The sequence below is a fragment of the Scyliorhinus torazame genome, chromosome 2, assembly GCF_047496885.1.
Source record: "Scyliorhinus torazame isolate Kashiwa2021f chromosome 2, sScyTor2.1, whole genome shotgun sequence".
NCBI classification, from domain to species: Eukaryota; Metazoa; Chordata; class Chondrichthyes; order Carcharhiniformes; family Scyliorhinidae; genus Scyliorhinus; species Scyliorhinus torazame.
In genome coordinates, this window is record NC_092708.1 from 62,953,003 (window position 1) to 62,976,215 (window position 23,213).

General features: G+C 47.7%; 1 protein-coding gene across 1 annotated transcript in view; it reads left to right on the forward strand.

Moving 5' to 3' along the window:
• The window catches only part of LOC140406652 (low-density lipoprotein receptor-related protein 1-like), a 1,475,832-nt gene that overhangs the window by 1,401,006 nt on the left and 51,613 nt on the right, over positions 1 to 23,213 (forward strand). The window contains exons 76-78 of the mRNA XM_072494659.1: positions 1,871 to 2,035; positions 3,528 to 3,689; positions 8,865 to 9,039. Of these exons, the coding sequence (XP_072350760.1) occupies positions 1,871 to 2,035; positions 3,528 to 3,689; positions 8,865 to 9,039 (502 nt within the window). The remainder of the gene's footprint in view (positions 1 to 1,870; positions 2,036 to 3,527; positions 3,690 to 8,864; positions 9,040 to 23,213) is intronic.

The following is a 23,213-nucleotide window of genomic DNA, read 5'->3' on the forward strand; positions in this document are numbered from 1 at the left end:
GGTGGCTAGGAGTTGGGGGGCCCTGCATAGGCTTTTTTTAGGCAGGTTAACAGGAGTATAATGGGGTTTGTGTGGGCGCGAGGGACTCCGAGGGTGAGAAGGGTGTTTCTGGAGCGGAGTAGAGATAAGGGGGGACTGGCGCTGCCCAACCTCTGTGGGTACTACTGGGCCGCCAATGCGATGATGGTGCGCAAGTGGGTGATGGAGGGGGCTGCATGGAAGAGACTGGAGACGGCGTCTTGTGTGGGTACGAGTCTGGGGGCGCTGGCAACGGCGCCGCTGCTGCTCCCTCCAAGGAGGTATACCACGAGTCCGGTGGTGGCGGCTGTCCTCAAAATCTGGGGGCAGTGGAGGCGGCATAGGGGGGAAGTTGGGGCCTCGGCGTGAACCCCAATATGGGGGAACCACCGATTCGCCCCAGGGAGAACAGGTGGAGGGTTCTCGGGGTGGCAAAGGGCAGGGATATGAAAGTTGCGGGACCTGTTTGTGGACGGGAAGTTCGCGAGCTTGGGTGAGCTGGAGAAGTACGTGCTCCCCCCCGGGGAACACCTTCAGGTACTTACAGGTAAGGGCGTTTGCCAGACGGCGGGTGGTGGAATTCCCGCGGCTACTGCCACACACAGTACAGGACAGGGTGCTCTCGGGAGGGTGGATGGGAGTTGGGAAGATCTCGGAAACTTACCAGGTGATGCAGGAGGGTGAGGAGGCCTCGGAGGTGGAGGTGAAAGGTAAGTGGGAGGAGGAGTTGTGAGAGGTGATTGAGGAAGGGACGTAGGCAGATGCCCTAGGGAGGGTGAACTCTTCCTCATCGTGCGCGAGGCTCAGCCTCATACAGTTTTAGGTGCTGCACAGGGCACACATGACCGGGACAAGGATGAGCCGGTTTTTTGGGGGTGAGGACAGGTGAGTTAGGTGCTCAGGGAGCTCAGCAAATCACACCCATATGTTCTGGGCATGCCCAGCACTGGAGGAATTTTGGAAGGGCGTAGCGAGGACGATGTCGAGGGTGGTAGGATCCAGGGTCAAACCGGGCTGGGGGCTCGCAATATTTGGGGTGGCAGAGGAGCCGGGAGTGCAGGAGGCAAAAGAGGCCGGTATTCTGGCCTTTGCGTCCCTGGTAGCCCGACGAAGGATTCTTCTTCAGTGGAAGGACGCGAGGCCCCCAAGCGTGGAATCCTGGATCAACGACATGGCAGGGTTCATTAAATTGGAGAGGTTGAAATTTGCCTTGAGAGGGTTGGTACAAGGGTTCTTTAGGCGGTGGCAACCGTTCTTAGACTTCCTAGACATTGGTCAATAGCAGCAGCAACTCGGTGGGGGGGGGGGTTCACTTTATTTCTGTTTCTGTTATTTACACTGGAGGGTCCAGGGGGGTGTATATACCAGTTGTGCTAAGTCGGGGTGTTAATGTTAATTTATTATTTATGTTTAGGGGGAGGGGGGTAGGGAGGGTTGCTTTTCTAGACCATGTTTTGTACTTAACCCTGTTGGGTTCCTTTTTCATTTTGTTATTGATATTTTATGAAAACCTTAATAAAAATTATTTTAATAAAAAAGAATATGCAAATCTGGATTCCGCCCAGCGAGGGTGAAATGCTGATCGTGATGTCTCGCAGGATCTTGTTAGATCGTGCAAGGCATCCCGAGCATTGTAAATCTCGCAAGAGATTCACTGGCCTCCTCCTCGTGTCACCGAGTCGGGCCCGTCAAGGCCGTGCGATTGTGCCCTTTATTGTTTTCTTTCCTTTCACAGTAGAAACCTTTGAAATAAAATGTGAAACTTAAGTTGCTTAAAAATTAGTTTTGTTTTCAGTAGCAGAGATCTTAAAAACCTGAACAGATTAAATATTGATGCCTGGTTCCATTGTAGGAAGTACATGCGACCTGGTGTGTATGAACGGAGGAACTTGTTTTGTCAATGAGCGAGACCAGCCAAAATGCAAATGCAAGCCTCGGTATGCAGGACAGGAGTGCGGAACTGACCAGTGTAAAGACTATTGTCAAAATGGAGGAATCTGCTCAGCATCAACATTGGGTACTGTAAATCATTATCCAGGAATGGGGAATCTGTTTACTCTGTCTGCATGTGGACTGCATGAAATCTACTTCTTCCATATCATTGCACAAATGCAATTGTTTGTAGTAAAAAAAATCATTCGCGTTGTATTAATAGCAAAACTGCATGTCAGCAAATGTTTTTAAATTTTGTTTGATTTAGGTTAAGTGTGTAGTGCTTATATCAGGAATGGGCACCATCTCAATATTGTTTTCTTCAATGCGACACACCAATTTACAAGTGCAGCCAGCAGGTTTGAGACTGGCAATGAATACAGCAGCTGTATAATTTAAACCAAGACTAAAGGTAGCCTCATCAGTGATGGAACTGTAGAATATGCCTGAAAAACAGGAAATGAAAGTAACAGCACAAAATAAGCTTTAAATGATTCATATGCAACTCATATTTTGAAACCAATTCACAAAAAGATTATATTTGTGTAGAAATTCAATTCCCTGTAGTATTTTGAAAATATATTTTTTGTAAATAATGTTCAGGGATGCCAATGTGCCATTTCTGCCTCACAGCAGATTTGCACGGCCTCCTATAAAGCGTTTGCAATACTCTGGAATTTCCTTGCAATGTAAACCCGTCCTTGCAGAAACAACCCTGCTAAATGTTAATGAATGATGTTAATCAAGTGTAATAAGTACCTTGCATTCTGGCCATTTTTGCCACTTTATCCCTCAGATGTTGTTGCCCTTCACAGGCAAGCACATATGAAATGTATGCCTTTGAGTCCCATTTGACTTATCAATAAAATCTTGACAAATAGCCCATTTGTCAATTTACTTTAAATGCTGAAATTCTTTGCTGGTTTCAAGTGACTGATAAAGAATCCCAGTGCCAGTAAGAAAAAAGTGCTGAAGATCAAATTGAAATGCTGTGCTAACCAAGGAATTGTTCTGCATGTCAGTGCTTAATCGTATTTTAAGCACTGCTATTACTATCATTTCATTATGCATTTTTAAATAGAAACGTCCATGTGTCTAATAATCTGAATCTTATTTTCTAATATACCTAATGAAGCACACTGGTCGCTAATGAAAACTTATTTATGCATGCAAGAACTTCATTTCCCCTCAAATTATCCAAATTTATGATTTCCTTATTTGGACCATGTTTCATACAGAGGAGTAAAAGTCAGGTAAAGGGTTGGTGAAGATGGTGCTGTTATACGTGACAGGTGGCAGCTTGGAGCTGCTGGACTTAAATTCACTGTCACGTTCCTGTGTGTGGAACAGAATGAACTGTCGATCAAGCAACCCATATCCTATACTGTTTGCAATACTAGTCACAAAGCATCAGCATGAAATTCAACAGCCTGCTAAATTGGCTACGCTGCAGTTTAATAGATTAGGATTGATCCCATTCAGTTTCGTTAGCCGATTGAAATGCAGGGATGTAACAATGATTGTACAGCTGTTAAAGTGTCCTTATTTTTTTACATCCTTCTTTTCTATCTGTTTAGGAAAACCAGCTTGTCGCTGTCCAGTAGGATTTACTGGTCCAACCTGTAAGCAGAGAGTTTGTGACGGCTTCTGTCTCAATGAAGGCATCTGTGATGTGAACACAGGAAACCAGCCTTATTGTTCCTGTCTGCCAGATTACACAGGAGACAGGTGCCAATACAGTGAGTTTCATGACAGTAATCGTTTGCAGCAAAAGCACAGGTGGAGCTGAACTTAATGGGCTCGGCAGTGGCTTCATCCACTGGTTGAAAAGCTGTTGGCAACCCCGCCATGGCCTTTTCTGCGAGCTCCACCATGATTAAATATCTAACAGGCAGTTAATTGCGTGCCATTGGGGCTTCCATGCCTTTCAAGGAGAGAAGAGTCTGCCTCTCAGAGCGGCAGACAGCTCTTTGGTCCCAGAAGCCCCACTGGGAGCAGTAGCTACTGCTGGGACTGCAGGAGGATCATAACAGCAGCATGAAGGAAGCCACAGAAGGGAGGCTAGTGAGGTTGGCTCGCCAGGGCCTGTCCAGGGTAGTGGGGTGGGAGAGGGTTTTAGTGTGAAGGGGGAAGTGGAATCTTTCAGCGAGGGTAGCCCTTGCCACGGCGATTCTCAGTGAGGCATCATCAGGAAGGCCAAGACCACCACCCCCACCACTCAACCAAGCCCACAGAGAGGCACCAGGGTATTCTACTAATGACGGCAGGATGAGGCTCTTAAAAGGCTTGTAATTTGCCAAGTAAGGGCCCCAATTGGATTACAGGTGGGAAGGCTGTCCTCGGTCTTCCTCATCCCTGACTTAATTGGAGGGAAGGGAATGGCCTATTGTGCTCTCCCACCAGATTATACACCCTCCCCCGGCTCCCAAAGAGGGAATTAAATTCCACTATTATTTATAGCAGGGGAACAAAAGTGAAACATAGGAATTAGAACCAGAAGTAGGCAATTCAGCTCTTCGAGCCTGCCCTACCATTCAATCAGATCATGGCTGACCTCACCCTGGTCTCAAATCCACTTCCCCACCTGTTTCCCATGTCCCTTTAAACTGATTTTAGAAAATCGGAAATGTGCCTATCTCCTTCGTGAAACGATTTAATGACTCCGATTCCACCGCACTATGGGGCAGTGAGTTCCACAAATTCACCACGCTCTGCGAGAAGTAATTCCTCCTCATCTCATTTCTAAATCTACCGCCTCGCAACCTATACCCGTGATCTCTCATTCTAGATTGCCCTCAAGGGGGAACATTTGGTCGACATTTACTTTATCAATCCCTTTTAATATTTATACACCTTTGGACATTCTGAATTCTCCCTCTGTGTACCGGAACAGGAATGACTTCCAGTCCATGTCTTTCTGAAGTTCAGGCTTCCGGTCTTGGTACTTCCATTCTTCCACACTTGATAGGATCTTTTCTGGAAAGGTTGTCTACCTTCCCTGCAGACTCAGCATTATTTCAGGTTCACAGCAAAGGATATGCTAGTCACGCACTACTTTCAAACCAATAGATCAGGGGCGCAATTCTCCCATCTGGAGACTAAGTCCCGACGCCGGAGCGAAAACCGGAGGCCGTTCCCAGCCTCCTATTCTCCCGCCCCCGGGGGGCTAGGAGAGGCGCCACGTCACTTACGCGCGCCGGGTTACGCGGCGCCACGTAAATGACGCGACCGGCGCCGCATAAATGACGTCACCCGCGCATGTGCGGTTGCCGTCCTCCCTGCGGCCGCCCCGCATGAAGATGGCGGATCGATCTAGCGGGGCAGCGGAGGAAAGGAGGTCCTCCTTCAGAGGGGTCGGCCCGCCGATCGGTGGGCACCGATCGCTGGCCAGACCCCTTTTGGCCCCCCCCCTCCGGTGCAGGAACCCCTCTCCACCCCCCCACAGGCCGCCCCCCCCCCAGCGTTCCCCCGCTGTGCCCGCCGGCAGCGACCAGGTGTGGATGGCGCTCGGTCCACCCGGGCCAGAGAATCGCCGCTCGCTGCTGTTATGATCACCAACGGCAAGCGCCGATTCTCCCAGCGGCCAGCCGTGATTTGTGCCGCGCCGGTTTGGGGAGTGTGGAAGAATCGCGTGCGGGCATCGGGACAGCGTGGCGGGACTCGAGCGGCACCCGGGTGATTCTCCCATCCGGCGTGGGGGGGATGAATTCCGCCCCAGTTCTTTACTTCAGCCCCTGAAGAGCAACAAGCTGCTGATTTGGTACGCTTAAAAGACCTCAGCATCCACAATACCTCTGATAATGAAACAGCCCGTTTTATTATTTGTTCTTGGGACCTGGGCGTCACTAGCTGTGCCAGCATTTATTCCCCCACACCCCCACCTACAATTGCCCTTGAAAGAGTCAACCACATTGCTGTGATTCTGAAGTCACATGTAGGCCAGATAAGGTAAGGGTGGCAGGCTTCTTTCCCTAAAAGACATCAGTGAACCAGATGTTCTGTGTGCACAAAACTATACTGCATGATGAACCACGTTCCCTCAGTATGTCAACCCTGGCATTCTTTTTCCTACCTTCAAAGATAGGAAGGAAGATAGGGTGGGATTCTCTGTCCCACCGCAACAGAATTTTGGTGCCGCGCGCCCCCGGGATTCTCCGTCTCGCCAGCCGGCCAATGGGGTTTCCCATTGTGAGCAGCCCCACGCTGTCGGGAAATCACCGGGCTGCCGGCACATTGGAGAATCCCGACAGCGGAGAATCCAGCCACTTTTCTTCAGCAATTCTTCTCTCCCATCTTGCCACCCCCCTATCCTTTTCTTCCTCCTGCTGATTTTCCACTTACTATCCACTCCTGTGTTGAGACATCTGTCAATGCTATTGAGCAACATGGACCTGTGTTGTTGCTTTAGTACAAGGTCGCCAAACCTGGAAGGAGACTTGAGGTGAGAAAGAATTTCTTCCTTCCCAAACAGTTAAGCTGGGACACTGTTAAGAATATTTTTCAATGAATATATGGTTAGGGTGAAATTGAATTTTTTGAAGATAAGTTTGAAAGATGGGATCAATTGCTTTGTGTTACATGAACAAGATCCAGTGGGAATTGTGCACAGGATTACATTTTGCCCGTAACAATTCCCAGCAGCCAAATTACGATAGACAGAAAAGTGCTCCTCGAATCTTCAGATGTTCAAATGCTTATATTATGAGTTCAACCAAGTTCAAAGCACACACAATGCTAAAGTCCCGAAAGATGTGCCTGTTAGGTGAATTGGACATTCTAAATTCTCCCTTAGTGTACCCGAACAAGCGCCGGAGTGTGGCGACTAGGGAATTTTCACAGGAACTTCATTGCAGTGTTAATGCAGTGTTCCCGTACCAGCTGCCCCGAACAGGCGCCGGAATGTGGCGACTCGGGGCTTTTCTCAGTAACTTCATTGAAGCCTACTTGTGACAATACGCGATTTTCATTTTTTCATTTTCATAATGTCAGCCTCCTTGAGATACTAATAAAGATGATTATTAAATTGCAATCCATTTCTTTCAGATTATCTCTGCATTGTTGCAAAGCAAATAAAGTAATTTGAATTAAATATAAAATTAATTAAGTCAGTTAAATTGCACTCAGAAAACGTTTGTACCGATCAGCACATTTCTTTCATTGAGGTAAAATTGTTTTCTAATCAGAGGTTGCTACCTCATTGTAGAGGTTATCTTCCCTTCTTCTGGCGCTGGGCTGTTTACATGAAATAACGTTGACGCAGTTCATTTTTTAAAAAGCTGGATTTTGAATCAACATTTGCTTGTAGCAAATTAACCAATGCAATGGCAAAGAAAGATTTATTTGTTGCTCAAGGATTCATATCAGGTATATACCAAACTGGTAGCAGATATGATTCATAAATATCCCTACAGATTGGGAGTGGAGATAATGGGGGTGATTTTCCGGCGCCGTTACACCCAGAGTGAACCCTGTAATGGCCAGAAACCCTCACCAGAGTACAGAACATCATTTGCACCAGCATGAACCCAGAACGCGATGTTCCAGGGCCCTCCCAGCAGACGTAACCTGATTCACGTCTAGCGAAGGCGTGAACCTGATTACTGTGGTGATACACCACTGTACTTCCCTAGCATTGTACATAGTTATATAATAGCTGTGTGTAACGTGGCCCTGTAATCCTGTGTATTGTACTGTGTATTGTACTGTAGCTCTGTAGAGGTTCGGTCACCTGTATGTAACCTGACCTAGCCACGGAGAGCTCCGCCTTGGCCACTCCCCCGGGAGTTAGGTATAAGACCCAGCTTCTGAGACCTGACCCATTTTGTCTGAGGTCGTCTGTGTCGGGTAAGCTTCCTATGTAGTGTATTAAAGCCTTGGTTAAAGTCTCACACGTCTTTGTGGTTCTTGACGCTTAGTGCATCAATTACCATGGATTTAAGTACATTTAAATGCAAAATTGGCTTGACACAGAATCTACTGGGAACGTCACATGTTCCCACCTGTCAGCATGACGTGAAGCCACAGGAATCACTACTGGTCTCCACAAATGGAAACCAGACATGATGACCATGCCCAGGGGCTCTGAGGCCATTGCAGCCCCAGGTGGTCTGGGACATGGCCGGCACCTGGGCACTGCCAAGGGGACGGGGACGGAAGGTGGTGGGGCCCAAAGGGGGAGGGCCTGAAAAGTGACCAATTGGGCAGGCACCGATGCTCGATGCCAATGAACATTGGGGGGGGGGGGGGAGAGGTCATGCCCGCAATCAATGAACAGGGAGCCGGAGAGAGTGGGGAGTCTTTGGGGGGGGGAGGACGTTGTGGGGGTCTTTGTATTCAATTTGAGTTTGGATCTCTGTGAAGCTGGGATAGCCGGTGTATTTAGGCCCCAACCTCACAATGCCAGCACAAAGTACGCCAACCTTCAAAAAAATGATGAAGTGTGGGATGATTTCGACGGAAAACCTGGCCTCTTTTTCTGTGCAAAAAAATGTCAGTTTTCTGACTGAACCTGACACTTTGCCATTTTTTGGGAAAATTCCGCTCAATGACTTAAGTGAAATTGGGGTCATCTCTAAACTAGAAGTACTTAAAATGCTTTTATGTTCAGCCCGGATTAGATGAATTGGACATTCTGAATTCTCCCTCAGTGTACCCGAACAGGCGCCGGAATGTGGCGACTCGGGGATTTTCACAGTAACTTCATTGCAGTGTTTATGTAAGCCTACTTGTGACAGTAATAAAGATTATTATTATAATTATTTTCCTTAGTGTTAAAAAATGCAGCCAACCTCTGAATAGTAAATAAATGTACTCAAAAACAGAATGAAAATGCTTACAGTTGTCATTATCATAATTTGTACTGTTTAATTTATTACTGTGACTCAATTTATGATTAGCATTTCATTCTGTTCCAGATATGTGCTATAACTACTGCATGAATTCAGGAAGCTGCAGAATTAACAACGATGGTAGTGCTCAGTGCATCTGCTCATCACAATTTGAAGGACCAAAATGTGAAGTGGATAAATGTACTGTGTGCCATGGTGGACAGTGCGTTGTTGACAAAGAGACTGGGCAAGTGGCCTGCAAGTAAGTACTTTTTTGTTATATGTTGAGAAGCATTATCATTAACAACACGAGCAAGCCAAAGGTATTGGGCACCTGCAGGTGATCTGTTCATTTTCTGCAAGCTGCTTGATCTATTGAAACAGCTTTTAGTTCAGATTATTAGCCTGTCATTCCTTCATCTTTAGGGCAATTTACATATTTTGGTTGGAATGCTACTTTAACTTTATTAAAATGATGCCCCTAAACGATTTCTGATAATGCTATGTCTATTTTGGCTATTTTCCTACAAAGTAATCCTCGGGTGAGGATACATTGCTATTTTAGTCAACTACACCACCTAGCTTCCACACAGGAATTTACACCATTAGCTTCTTTAAAAAGCTTCTTTGTAAATACAATTTACCAAAAAGTGCTAGCCTTCAAATAAAAGTCCCTTTCCGATATGAAAATTATAGACAAGATTGGGATTTATTGCCCATCCCTCATTGTTTTTGAGAAGCTGATGGCGGGCAATGAAGAAACCAAGATATATGTCCAAGTCTGGTTGGTGTGCAACTTCAAAGGCAAGCTGCTGCCCTTGGGCTTCAAAGTGGTGAAGATGAAGTTTGGTAAGTGCTCGTGAAGAATCTTTGGTGAATTGTTGCGCAGCAATCTATATGCAGTAAACACTGCAGTCAGAGTATGCCAGTGGTGGAGGGAATGGTTGTTTAAACTAAGGGATTATGTGTCAATCAAGAAGATTGCTTTGTCCTAGATGATGCTGAGATTCCTAAGTGCTCCAGCAGCTTCACCCATCCAGACAAGTCCCTCATACTTGTGCATTATATGAGATGGGCATTGTGAGTCAAGCGATGAACTGCTTGCTACGGAATATTCAGTCTCTGACCTGTTCTAGTCGCCACATCATTTACATGGCTGTTCCAGTTATGATTACAGTCATTGGGATTGATTGTCGTTGACTTGACTGTCAGGATGAGATGGTTAGCCTCTCTCGTTAGATACAGTCATTGCCTGGTGCTTTTGTGATGTGAATGTTCCTGGGCACTTATCACCTCAAACCTGTAAGTTGTCCAGGTTTTAATGAATGGAGGCATGGACTGTTTCATTGGGAGGGCAGCACGGTAGCCTTGTGGATAGCACAATTGCTTCACAGCTCCAGGGTCCCAGGTTCGATTCCGACTTGGGTCACTGTCTGTGCGGAGTCTGCACGTCCTCCCCGTGTGTGCGTGGGTTTCCTCCGGGTGCTCCGGTTTCCTCCCACAGTCCAAAGATGTGCAGGTTAGGTGGATTGGCCGTGATAAATTGCCCTTAGTGTCCAAAAGTGCCCTTAGTGTTGGGTGGGGTTATGGGGTTACTGGGTTATGGGATTACTGGGTTATGGGGATAGGGTGGCGGTGTTGACCTTGGGTGGGGTGCTCTTTCCAGGAGCTGGTGCGGACTCGATGGGCCGAATGGCCTCCTTCTGCTCTGTAAATTCTATGATTGTCTGAACAATTATGAATTGAGCCTAACAATAGGTAACCTTCAGTGAAAAACCATTCCACTGACCTTATGATGGAGGGAAGGTCATTGATGAAGTAATTGAAGATGGAGAGTGAGCAACTGGATACGGTGAAGGAGGGTGTCAAGATCTTCACTCTCTTTCTCTTGGCCATGCATGAAGACAGAACATACTATGCCAAAGATGAGGTTAATTTTGTTGGTGGTGGCAAATCTATTTTTTCTGCACAGGACGAGTTTTTCTGGAATAGCAGGTGGAGATGTGTGCCGAGATATTGGCATTCCCTGAGGCAATGCAGAGTCATGGGCAGAGAATGGAGGAGTCCACTACATTTCACTCACATGAGTACCTGAGCTCAACTATTCAAAGAATGACCAACCTCATGAAGAGCCATGTGGGATATCATGATGTGTGGATGCAAAAACATGCTCACAACGTATGCCACGTTCTGTAGCACTGAGCATGGATGGTGCAAAAATGCATGGAGAGCCTGCCAGTTGCACCCCAACTGGTGGCTTTATCGCAAGACGATTTCCTTTGACAAGAGGTAGGCCACATTCTGCCACCGAGAATCATGCCACAAGGAGGCCAAAATATCTCACACGATGTGTTTCCAGCATTTTGATAGCATTAAGGCAGCGGAATGATGTGGGTGTGTAGCACAAAGGTGTCAGGGATATTTTGTGGCTTGGCGTGCCTTGGTTTCCAAGCAATATGGGTAAAAAGGATACTTCTGCTTTCTATGCATCGTGGATACTCTCATTTGTTTGTGAGGAAGATGAGTTTCTGAGCCCGATGCCTTCTGGCGTGAGTCGCCCTCATGAGAGACGTACTTGTATTAGTTCAATGCCAGCTTCCTTGCCATTCTGGTCAATTGTTTGACGATGCAGCCAGACCTGTGGAACACTTTGCACTGCAGAGTACCCATGCGACACCACCTCATCCCGCCCCACCCCTCCTTTCACCTCCAAAGGCATGTGCCACTCCTCTGCATCTCCCTTGTCAAGATCCACCCTCTCTGGAGGGCCATGTTATGAAGAGCACAGCAAATCACCCTTCAAAAGCCTTTGGGCAGTTGTACTGGAGGGAACCCCCTGCCAGGGCAAGGCACAGAACATTATTCTCAGGAGTCTGAAAGCCTGCTCTGTGGTAACCCAACTGCAGCAGTTGTCATGCCTTTGAGCCTCTGAGGAAGGATTGCACATAGATGACCTCAAAATCTTCTGCGGGATTCGCCGACCCTCCGCGCCGGAATTGCGACAGGCGCGGGGGCGGGGAATAGCTGTTCACCCCGGAAATACGGCAAGATGGCGCTTCCGGGATTCTCCGCGGACCTGCCAGTCACGCGCGCGCGGTCGACGCGGTGCCAGTCGGAGGCTGTTGAAAGCGGCTCCCATGGCGATTCTCCGTGCTCGACGGGCCAAGTGCCCGCCGAGTTCCGCCGAGTCCCACCCAGCGGGACCTCAGCATTCTGGCTGCGGGGGCCGTTCTGGTTGGGGGAGGGGGGGGATCCGGGGGGGGGGTGGCCTCCACGGTGGCAAGTCCCACGATCGGGGGCTACCGATTGGCGGGCGCGCTCAATCCGGGGGGGGGGGGGGGCCTATGTTCCTTCGTGCCGGGCCCCTGTAGGGCTCCGCCATGTTACGCGGGGGCCATCGCGGCGACGCGCGGCGACGGCTGATGCGCGCATGCGCGGACCTGCGCCAGCCATGCAGGGCCACCTTTCAGTGCCGGAGCAGCGTGCAGCTCTCCGACGCCGTGCTAGCCCCCTGAACAGCGGTGAATTGCTAGGCCAGGAGGCCCATTGACGCCGGCGTACACCACTCCGGTGTTTATGCCGGCCCAACAGTTGGCCGGGATTTCGGAGAATCCCGGCTCTTGTCTCCTAGCAGTCATCCATGTAATCTCTCTTTTGACATGAACAGCTGTGCAACCTGCAATTGTCTCAGGGCAAAGACATCATGGTAACAGCCAGGGAAGCTTGCTACACCTTCAGGAAACACTTGTGGCGGTCACACAGGAGATGAACATTGAGAGGGGGGGAATAGCTTCCTACTTACAAATATCCTTGTCTGCTGTATAGGGATCTTGGAGTTTAAGAGAATGAGAGGTGATCTTAGTGAAACATATAAGATCATTAGGGGACTTGACAGGGTGGATGTTGAAAGGATGTTTCCCCTTTTGGGAGAGACTGGAACTAGGGGACTCATTTTAAAAAATAAGGGGTCACCCAATTAAGACAGAGTTGCGGAAAAAAATTCTCTCAGAGGGTCGTTAGTTTGTGGAATTCTCTGTCCCAGGCAATAGTGGAGGCTGGGACATTGAATATATTCAAGGCTGAATTGGCCAGCATTTTGATCAACAAGGGAGTCAAGGATAATAGGGGCAGACGATGAAAGTTGAGTTGAGACCACAGTCAGATCAGTGGTGATCGTATTGAATGGTAGAGCAGGTTGGATGGGCCTACTCCTGCTCCTAATTCATATGTCCTTGTGTTTGATGGCCACATGGTGCAGTCAACGACCCTCTGCTCCTGAAGGAATTCAGGGATGGATACAGATCCATTTGTGGCCGCATCAGTCTGGAACTCTGTGTTCCTTCCCATACAGGGCAACCACCACCTACCTGATGCTCTAATGTGGCTGCTTGTGATATGCCACACAGGTTTGTTGATACCACTTGAAATGACCCAGAAGCAAAGACGTCCAGCGCCACTGTCAATTTCACAGGTACTGGCAGGGTGTGCCTAGTTTGAAGTCCTCCACTAGAGGACGCTTACCAACACACAGACCTATGAATAAGGAGCAGAATTAGGCCATTCAGCCCTTCTGGCCTGCTGTGCCATTTAATGAGATTATGGTTGATCTGATAGTAACCTCAAATCTGTGTCCAGACTACCACGAGAATACTCAACACAGGAACCTATTGCCCTCATTCTGAAGCTCTACATGTCTAAGAAGTTGATTCTTTGGGCAATGCATCCACTACTGAGCGCTGCACTTTCATACCCTCCCTTAGGCATCATCTCTGTATCCCTCTCGCTCAAGGGGCTGCATCCGTTGTTGGAGCCGTTGCTCCGCATGGCTGCTCATCGCCAACCTTGAGAAGCTGAACCTCTTGTTGAGGGGCTGCCTTACATGCCACCAGCTGCACTGTAACAGTTGCCTGGACCCCAGCTACCACCCCTATAACCCCCACTATGCTCCACCAACTGCTGTAGATGCGCTCCCCCCACAAGCCCAAAACCTATGCAGTAAATTCTCTGAGAGTCGGCACACTCTGCTCACACAATGGCCACTGTGTGCCAATGTATGAACTTCTCTCTGCTCCTTCCCCTTTTATCAATTGCTCCCACCTCTATGACTGGCTCTCTGTTGTACTGCCACCTCCTCTCCATTGACGTAGGAGTACCATGTCATGAAGCTGGCACATCTTGCAGCGATGAGAATTGCTGGTGCATCAACCTCTGGTCCTGTCTCTGCTGAACCTCTGAAAATTAAGCCTTCTAACTGCTTTTCTCCTTTCGACCGACACTGTCAGACCTGCTGAGTTTTTGCAGCATTTTCTATTTTTATTTCTGATTTCCAACATCTGCAATATTTTGTCAGTTATGACTTCAGACATGGAGGGTTTTCTACTTAATCCCGGTTGAGTTCAGTTTTACTCGGACTCCTTGGTGCCACAGATGGCTAAATGCTCCCTTGATGCGAGAACATTCACGTCCACTATACCTCTGGAATTCAGGCCCTGTGCCGATGAGTTTATTTGTATCTGTATAACAGATTAAATGCTACAGCGCGCTTGATGTTTGAACTCATGTCCAGTAATTTATATCCATGTTATACAATTAATTTTATGTTGAATTGAATCAGCTAACAGGAAAGTGGTAATATGGAGCTACAGAATCTGAAATTAAAGCAGTTAGGTTGTTACCACTGAGACCCACTCAATCTGATTACAATTCAGGTTGGGTAAAACACAAGAGAGGCACAATTATGCTGCACAATATTAGCATATGAATACCTGGCCTGTTTGTATGAAACTCGTCCACTGTTTTTATTTGATTAACACTTCTCTTTAAATACTAGGTGAGACATTATATATTAATGCTTTGTGTATTTACATATAATATATCACAGGCAGCCCGGTGTCAGCCCAATAAAGCTGACACAAGTAGGCGCTCCTGACAATTTCCGGTTTAAAATAAAGAAACGGATTGTTCCCCCGTGTCTCCCTCACAATGACTCAGTCTGTGAAAGGATTGTTAGAGATTGATATTTTGACAAGAATGGCAAGCGTTAAGAAGGTCTGTTCGTTGGAAAAAAGGAGAAGAAGCTTTTACGTTGGTGCGCACACCACCTGGTTGTTGCTATTAGGTGACCCGAAGGATCCCTTTCATGTGTAGACATGGCTTTGTTTTACTATCTTCACAGAAGCTCATTACATTCAAAATGATAATGACACCGGGAGAGATAACTTCTGCTCTAAGTGTTGAAAAATATGTTGCTCATTTTACTACACAGAGCACATCCAGGAAATTTTCACACATTATGGTTCTTTGCACAGCAAAAGGGTATAACTGGAAGGCTATAATTACAGAGCCGGCACATTTCTGAAATGTATTTGATCAACTGGGCCTCAAATCTCAAACTCAAATCTATTGCAGCGTGTTTCAGTTTCAAAGGAAATCATCCGAGCCCCTTGCTGACTTGGAAATGTGAAGCTGATGTGCACAAATGTCCATGTAAACTGATGTATGTCCATGCACTTTGCTCAAGATATTGCTTCTATTAGCACTGTTTTGATTTGCCTGGGGAGGTTGTGGAAGCAGATACATTAACGGCATTCAAAAGGCATCTCAACAAATACATGGATCGGATGGGTATAGAGGGATATGGTACTGGGAAGTGCTGAGGGTTTTAGCTAAGGGTGATATCATGACCGGTACAGGCTTGGAAGGCCGAAGTGCCTGTTCCTGTGCTGTAATGTTGTTTATTTTGTTCTTTGATTTCTTAACAATCCAAATTCTGGTGTTAGCATACTGATTTCACATCCCAAAGTAGAATGCATAGAACATAGAACATAGAACAATACAGCGCAGTACAGGCCCTTCGGCCCACGATGTTGCACCGAAACAAAAGCCATCTAACCTACACTATGCCATTATCATCCATATGTTTATCCAATAAACTTTTAAATGCCCTCAATGTTGGCGAGTTCACTACTGTAGCAGGTAGGGCATTCCACGGCCTCACTACTCTTTGCGTAAAGAACCTACCTCTGACCTCTGTCCTATATCTATTACCCCTCAGTTTAAAGTTATGTCCCCTCGTGCCAGCCATTTCCATCCGCGGGAGAAGGCTCTCACTGTCCACCCTATCCAACCCCCTGATCATTTTGTATGCCTCTATTAAGTCTCCTCTTAACCTTCTTCTCTCCAACGAAAACAACCTCAAGTCCATCAGCCTTTCCTCATAAGATTTTCCCTCCATACCAGGCAACATCCTGGTAAATCTCCTCTGCACCCGCTCCAAAGCCTCCACGTCCTTCCTATAATGCGGTGACCAGAACTGTACGCAATACTCCAAATGCGGCCAAACCAGAGTTTTGTACAGCTGCAACATGACCTCCTGACTCCGGAACTCAATCCCTCTACCAATAAAGGCCAACACTCCATAGGCCTTCTTCACAACCCTATCAACCTGGGTGGCAACTTTCAGGGATCTATGTACATGGACACCTAGATCGCTCAGCTCATCCACACTTTCAAGAACTTTACCATTAGCCAAATATTCCGCATTCCTGTTATCCCTTCCAAAGTGAATCACCTCACACTTCTCTACATTAAACTCCATTTGCCACCTCTCAGCCCAGCTCTGCAGCTCATCTATATCCCTCTGTAACCTGCTACATCCTTCCACACTATCGACAACACCACCGACTTTAGTATCGTCTGCAAATTTACTCACCCACCCTTCTGCGCCTTCCTCGAGGTCATTGATAAAAATGACAAACAGCAACGGCCCCAGAACAGATCCTTGTGGTACTCCACTTGTGACTATACTCCATTCTGAACATTTCCCATCAACCACCACCCTCTGTCTTCTTTCAGCTAGCCAATTTCTGATCCACATCTCTAAATCACCCTCAATATCCAGCCTCCGTATTTTCTGCAATAGCCTACCATGGGGAACCTTATCAAACGCTTTGCTGAAATCCATATACACCACATCAACTGCTCTACCCTCATCTACCTGTTCAGTCACCTTCTCAAAGAACTCAATAAGGTTTGTGAGGCATGACCTACCCTTCACAAAGCCATGCTGACTATCCCTGATCATAGTATTCCTATCTAGATGATTATAAATCTTGTCTCTTATAATCCCCTCCAAGACTTTACCCACTACAGACGTGAGGCTCACCGGTCTATAGTTGCCGGGGTTGTCTCTGCTCCCCTTTTTGAACAAAGGGACCACATTTGCTGTCCTCCAGTCCTCTGGCACTATTCCTGTAGCCAATGATGACATAAAAATCAAAGCCAAAGGTCCAGCAATCTCTTCCCTGGCCTCCCAGAGAATCCTAGGATAAATCCCATCAGGTCCCGGGGACTTATCTATTTTAAGCCTGTCCAGAATTGCCAACACCTCTTCCCTACGTACCTCAATGCCATCTATTCTATTAGCCTGGGGCTCAGCATTCTCCTCCACAACATTATCTTTTTCCTGAGTGAATACTGACGAAAAATATTCATTTAGTATCTCGCCTATCTCTTCAGACTCCACACACAATTTCCCATCCCTGTCCTTGACTGGTCCTACTCTTTCCCTAGTCATTCGCTTATTCCTGACATACCTATAGAAAGCTTTTGGGTTTTCCTTGATCCTTCCTGCCAAATACTTCTCATGTCCCCTCCTTGCTCGTCTTAGCTCTCTCTTTAGATCCTTCCTCGCTACCTTGTAACTATCCATCGCCCCAACTGAAACTTCACACCTCATCTTCACATAGGCCTCCTTCTTCCTCTTAACAAGAGATTCCACTTCCTTGGTAAACCACGGTTCCCTCGCTCGACGCCTTCCTCCCTGCCTGACCGGTACATACTTATCAAGAACACGCAGTAGCTGATCCTTGAACAAGCCCCACTTATCCAGTGTGCCCAACACTTGCAGCCTACTTCTCCACCTTATCCCCCCCAAGTCACGTCTAATGGCATCATAATTGCCCTTCCCCCAGCTATAACTCTTGCCCTGCGGTGTATACTTATCCCTTTCCATCATTAACGTAAACGTCACCGAATTGTGGTCACTGTCCCCAAAGTGCTCTCCTACCTCCAAATCCAACACCTGGCCTGGTTCATTACCCAAAACCAAATCCAACGTGGCCTCGCCTCTTGTTGGCCTGTCAACATATTGTTTCAGGAAAAACAACCCATCTATTGTACTCGAACTATATCTTTTCCAGTCAATATTTGGAAAGTTAAAGTCTCCCATAATAACTACCCTGTTACTTTCGCTCTTATCCAGAATCATCTTCGCCATCCTTTCCTCTACATCCCTAGAACTATTAGGAGGCCTATAAAAAACTCCCAACAGGGTGACCTCTCCTTTCCTGTTTCTAACTTCAGCCCATACTACCTCGGCAGAAGAGTCCCCATCTAGCATCCTCTCCGCCACCGTAATACTGCTCTAGACGAGCAGCGCCACACCTCCCCCTCTTTTGCCTCCTTCTCTGAGCTTACTAAAACACCTAAACCCCGGAACCTGCAACATCCATTCCTGTCCCTGCTCTATCCATGTCTCCGAAATGGCCACAACATCGAAGTCCCAGGTACCAACCCATGCTGCCAGTTCCCCTACCTTGTTTCGTATACTCCTGGCATTGAAGTAGACACACTTCAAACCACCTACCTGAACACTGGCCCCCTCCTGCAACATCAAATCTGTGCTCCTGACCTCTATACTCTCATTCTCCCTTACCCTAAAACTACAATCCAGGTTCCAGGCATTAGTTTAAACCCCCCCCAAAGAGCACTAACAAATCTCCCCCCCAGGATATTTGTGCCCCTCAGGTTCAGATGTAGACCATCCTGTCTGTAGAGGTCCCACCTTCCCCAGAAAGAGCCCCAGTTATCCAGAAATCTGAATCCCTCCCGCCTGCACCATCCCTGTAGCCACGTGTTTAAATGCTCTCTCTCCCTATTCCTCATCTCACTATCACGTGGCACGGGCAACAACCCAGAGATAACAACTCTGTTTGTTCTAGTTCTGAGCTTCCATCCTAGCTCCCTGAAAGCCTGCCTGACATCCTTGTCCCCTTTCCTACCTATGTCGTTAGTGCCAATGTGGACCACGACTTGGGGCTGCTCCCCCTCCCCCTAAGGACCCGGAAAACACGATCCGAGACATCACGTACCCTTGCACCTGGGAGGCAACATACCAAACGTGAGTCTCTCACGCTCCCACAAAATCTCCTATCTGTGCCCCTGACTATAGAGTCCCCAATTACTAATGCTCTGCTCCTCTCCCCCCTTCCCTTCTGAGCAACAGGGACAGACTCCGTGCCAGAGGCCCGTACCCCATGGCTTACCCCTGGTAAGTCGTCCCCCCCACAAGTATCCAAAGCGGTATACTTGTTTTTCAGGGGAACGACCGCAGGGGATCCCTGCACTGACTGCTTTTTCCCAGTCCCTCTTACAGTTACCCACCTATCTCCAATCTTTGGTGTAACTAATTCCCTGAAGCTGCTATCTATGACCCCTTCTGCCTCCCGAATGATCCGAAGTTCTTCCAACTCCAGCTCCAGTTCCCTAACTCGGTCTTGGAGGAGCTGGAGATGGCAGCACTTCCTGCAGGTAAAATCAGCAGGGACACTAACTGCATTCCTCACCTCAAACATCCTGCAGGAGGAACATTGCACTCCCTTCCCTGCCATCCCAATAACTTTCTACCAAGATCTGGCTAACAACTAAATTAAATTTTTTATAAAATATAATAATAATATAATAAAATATGGTACTTGCCTCACACCAATGGGTTTTATTATTAGGTTAGAGGAGGAGGGCGGGTGGGAGACACTACACGTGTAGTGTCTCGGGTTTCCTCTCCACCAGAATTCATTGGTGAGGGTCTTCCCAGACGTCCGCGGGTCGACTTCCTGTTCCCGCCTAAAACACTAATAAAAAAATTATTAAAAAATTCTCAGCTCCTGCTGAAATTGACTAACCAGCCAGCTCCACTCCCGCCGAAATCGACTGGCCTGCCCCTGCAAAGACAAGTGCTTTTAAAGGACAGACTTCCCTCCCAGTAGCCACTTCCGCACTGCTCCCGCTGAAACTGACTCACCAGCTGTTCTCCCGCCGAAATCGACTGGCCTGCCCCTGCAAAGACAAGTGCTTTTAAAGGACAGACTTACCTCCCAGCAGCCACTTCCGCACTGCTCCCGCTGAAACTGACTCACCAGCTGTTCTCCCGCCGAAATTGACTGGCCTGCCCCTGCAAAGGCAAGTGCTTTTAAAGGACAGACTTCCCTCCCAGTAGCCACTTCCGCACTGCTCCCGCTGAAACTGACTCACCAGCTGTTCTCCCGCCGAAATCGACTGGCCTGCCCTTCCAAAGACAAGTGCTTTTAAAGGACAGACTTACCTCCCAGCAGCCACTTCCGCACTGCTCCCGCTGAAACTGACTCACCAGCTGTTCTCCCGCCGAAATCGACTGGCCTGCCCCTGCAAAGACAAGCGCTTTTAAAGGACAGACTTTGCAGCAATAGGATTAAAAATTCTTCAGAGAAATAGTGTCATCAAGTCGTACAGCACAGAAAAGACCATTCAGCCCATCGAGTCTGCACCTACAATAACTGCTCCTAATCTTGCACTAATCCAATTTATCAGCACTCATCCCATATCCTTGAATGTGACAATGTTTCAAGTGCTCATCCAATTGCTTTTTAAAGGTTGTGAGGTTTACAGTCACCACTACCTTCCCAGGCAGTGCATTCCAGATTCTCCCCATCCTCTGAGTGAAATATTCTTTTCTCAAATCCCCTCGGAACAGTCTGATGTAAAACCTCAGAACGATTAACAGCACAAAACTTGTAACTGGTTATGTGGAGCAGTAAATTGATCATTCAGTTGGATTTCATTGATGTATTTTTCACGAAAGTGAAACGATTGTTCACTCTCACGGAAAAATATTTTCTGACTCAATGGAAGCAATTTCCCGTGCAACAGAGCATTCCATTGAATACATACAGGCGCCTGTAATTATGGTTCTTGTAGCATAATCTGGAATGACATTAGTCTCACTTTGTTGATACAGTTGCACAAATGGAAGGATTGCATCCAGCTGCCTGTCTTGTGATGGATATTGTTACAATGGTGGCACTTGTCAGCTGGGCCCACACTCTGAAGTGCACACGTGTGTGTAAGTGTATATTCTGTACTTTAAACTTGTAGAAATATATCCTTTCGAGCACTCATATATCTTAGGCTGAGTTCAATTTGTTGGCAACTAATTTAAACCCGTTTAACTTATAATTTGAGGAAACAAATTGTGCATTTCAGAACAATGGCACTGGAGTAGTACTGTTTTATTCATTAGATAGGTTATAATTCAACACATAGAGGAAATGTCATGTCCAGCAGTTCTGGAAAGCTCCACCAATTTTCCCATATAACCAAAGCCAGCAAACGGCAACACATGTAGCTCAGCGTATCAAGCGCTTGACTGCCAGCACTGGCTCCTCCAAAGTGCATGGGGTCAGAGGAAGGTTTGTTTTCACTGACATGTTAATGGCGGGCACCTTAGATACAGAGGAGTGGTCGACCCTGAGGGATTGGTATGGTGCCAAATGCCCTGGAAAAACAGCTTTCAGGTGTTCCGATTTGCGCCTTTGTAAGGGAATTGCTGTAAGGTTTGCTTTAAACCTAACTTTCTTTCTGCATGAGAGGCCAGAGTACCAGCTTATGTTTACAGGTGGGCACGCCTTATATTATTTAGCGGGTAAGCAAGCCAAACAACCCACCACCACCATACACTGAGGCCTCTTTGAGGGCCAGAATGGAGAAAAAACCCGAAATAGGCACGTCCCAACTTGGCTCTTGCTTTTGTTTGGGGTAAGCATGCAGTTCTGGACGTTCATCTGCAGGCTCAGGGTACAGCAGATCCAAATTCCAGCATAATTTGTGAACCATTCATTCTAATAAGAAAAAATTATTTACAACTCATTATCACCACTTTCAGGAAATATCATTCGATGCAACTGATTTGGAATTTTTTCATTGAATTATACTCGGTTGACTCAACTGTTTACTAATTTCTCCAATCCTTCCGCTTGCTGAAGTTCCCAATTGTTAACTTTTGTCTTTTGCTCTTTGAGCTTTTTATCACAGTGAATAATTTGGCTACATCAAACTTATCAATCACTTCTCGTTCATGAAAACATAAAATTGGACTACGTCAAAGTCTTCACGCAGAGTTCCGTCCCGACTTTATGTGGTATTATCAGGTATTGCAGTACACGAGAGGCTGAAGACCATTGGTTAAACCTAGGAGTTTACCATTGGCTGTTTTGTATGTAGCACCGCCCTGACAGGCAGGGTATAAGAACCGGTGCCGTCCCAGCAGCCCTCATTCTGTACCGAAGCTGCTGGGGAACAATTCTAGACTATTAAAGCCTTCAATTACATTACTACCTCATTTTAATAGTAATTGATGGTGCATCGATTTAATAGACTACTGCTTAAGCTGAAAGGATGGATCTCCGAATCAAGCCGGAGTCTGCAACTCAGCCCCCATGCGGAGAACTCGGCGGCGATCTTCAAGCACTGGCTGGCGTGCTTTAAAGGCTACCTCAAGACGGCCGTAGGCACACCCTCAGGGGAGCAGAAACTGCATCTCCTGCACTCAAGAGTAAGCCCTGGGATGTACACCCTCATCGAGGAGGCGGAGAACTTTAATGCAGTGATCGAACTGTTAAAAAGACATTATATCCGCCCTGTAAATCAGGTCTACGCACGTCACGTGCTTGCAACAAGACGGCAAAGCCCCGGGGAATCGTTGGAGGAGTTTTACCGCACGCTAATGGTGCTGGGCAGAAACTGTGGCTGCCCGCAAGTTTCAGGGAGCGAGCACACGGAACTCATAATCCGGGATGCCTTTGCAGCAGGTATGAGCACCTCAGAGATCCGCCAGCGGCTCTTAGAAAAAGATACCCTGGGACTTAGAGAGGCACGGGCCCTGGCAGGGTCCATGGACGTTGCCTCCAGAAACGCACAATCCTATGTGCCCGACCGCGCGGCGGCCCCCTGGGCAGCGTGGCATCCCGCAGCGGCAGCCCCACAGACTTTCCCTGTGTCCCCGCAAGCCTGCGCTGTAAGACGGCCTGCTAACTCCGTCAGGCCCCGCTGTTTCTTCTGCGGGCAGGCGAAGCACCCCCGCCAGCGCTGCCCGGCCCGCAACTCCACCTGCAAAGGGTGCGGCAAGAAGGGCCACTTTGTGGGGGTCTGCCAGGCTCGGGCAGTGGCCACGGTCTCCAGAGCCGACTCCAGACCGCCGCAGCAATCTTCTCTTCGGGCCCCAGGCGGCCAGCATTCACCGCCACCCCTCTATCCTAGGGCCACGTGCAACCCACGGATGCGGGCATCTTGTTCCTCGGACACCACGCTGGACGGATGGGCATCGCCATTTTGTCCAACCCCGAC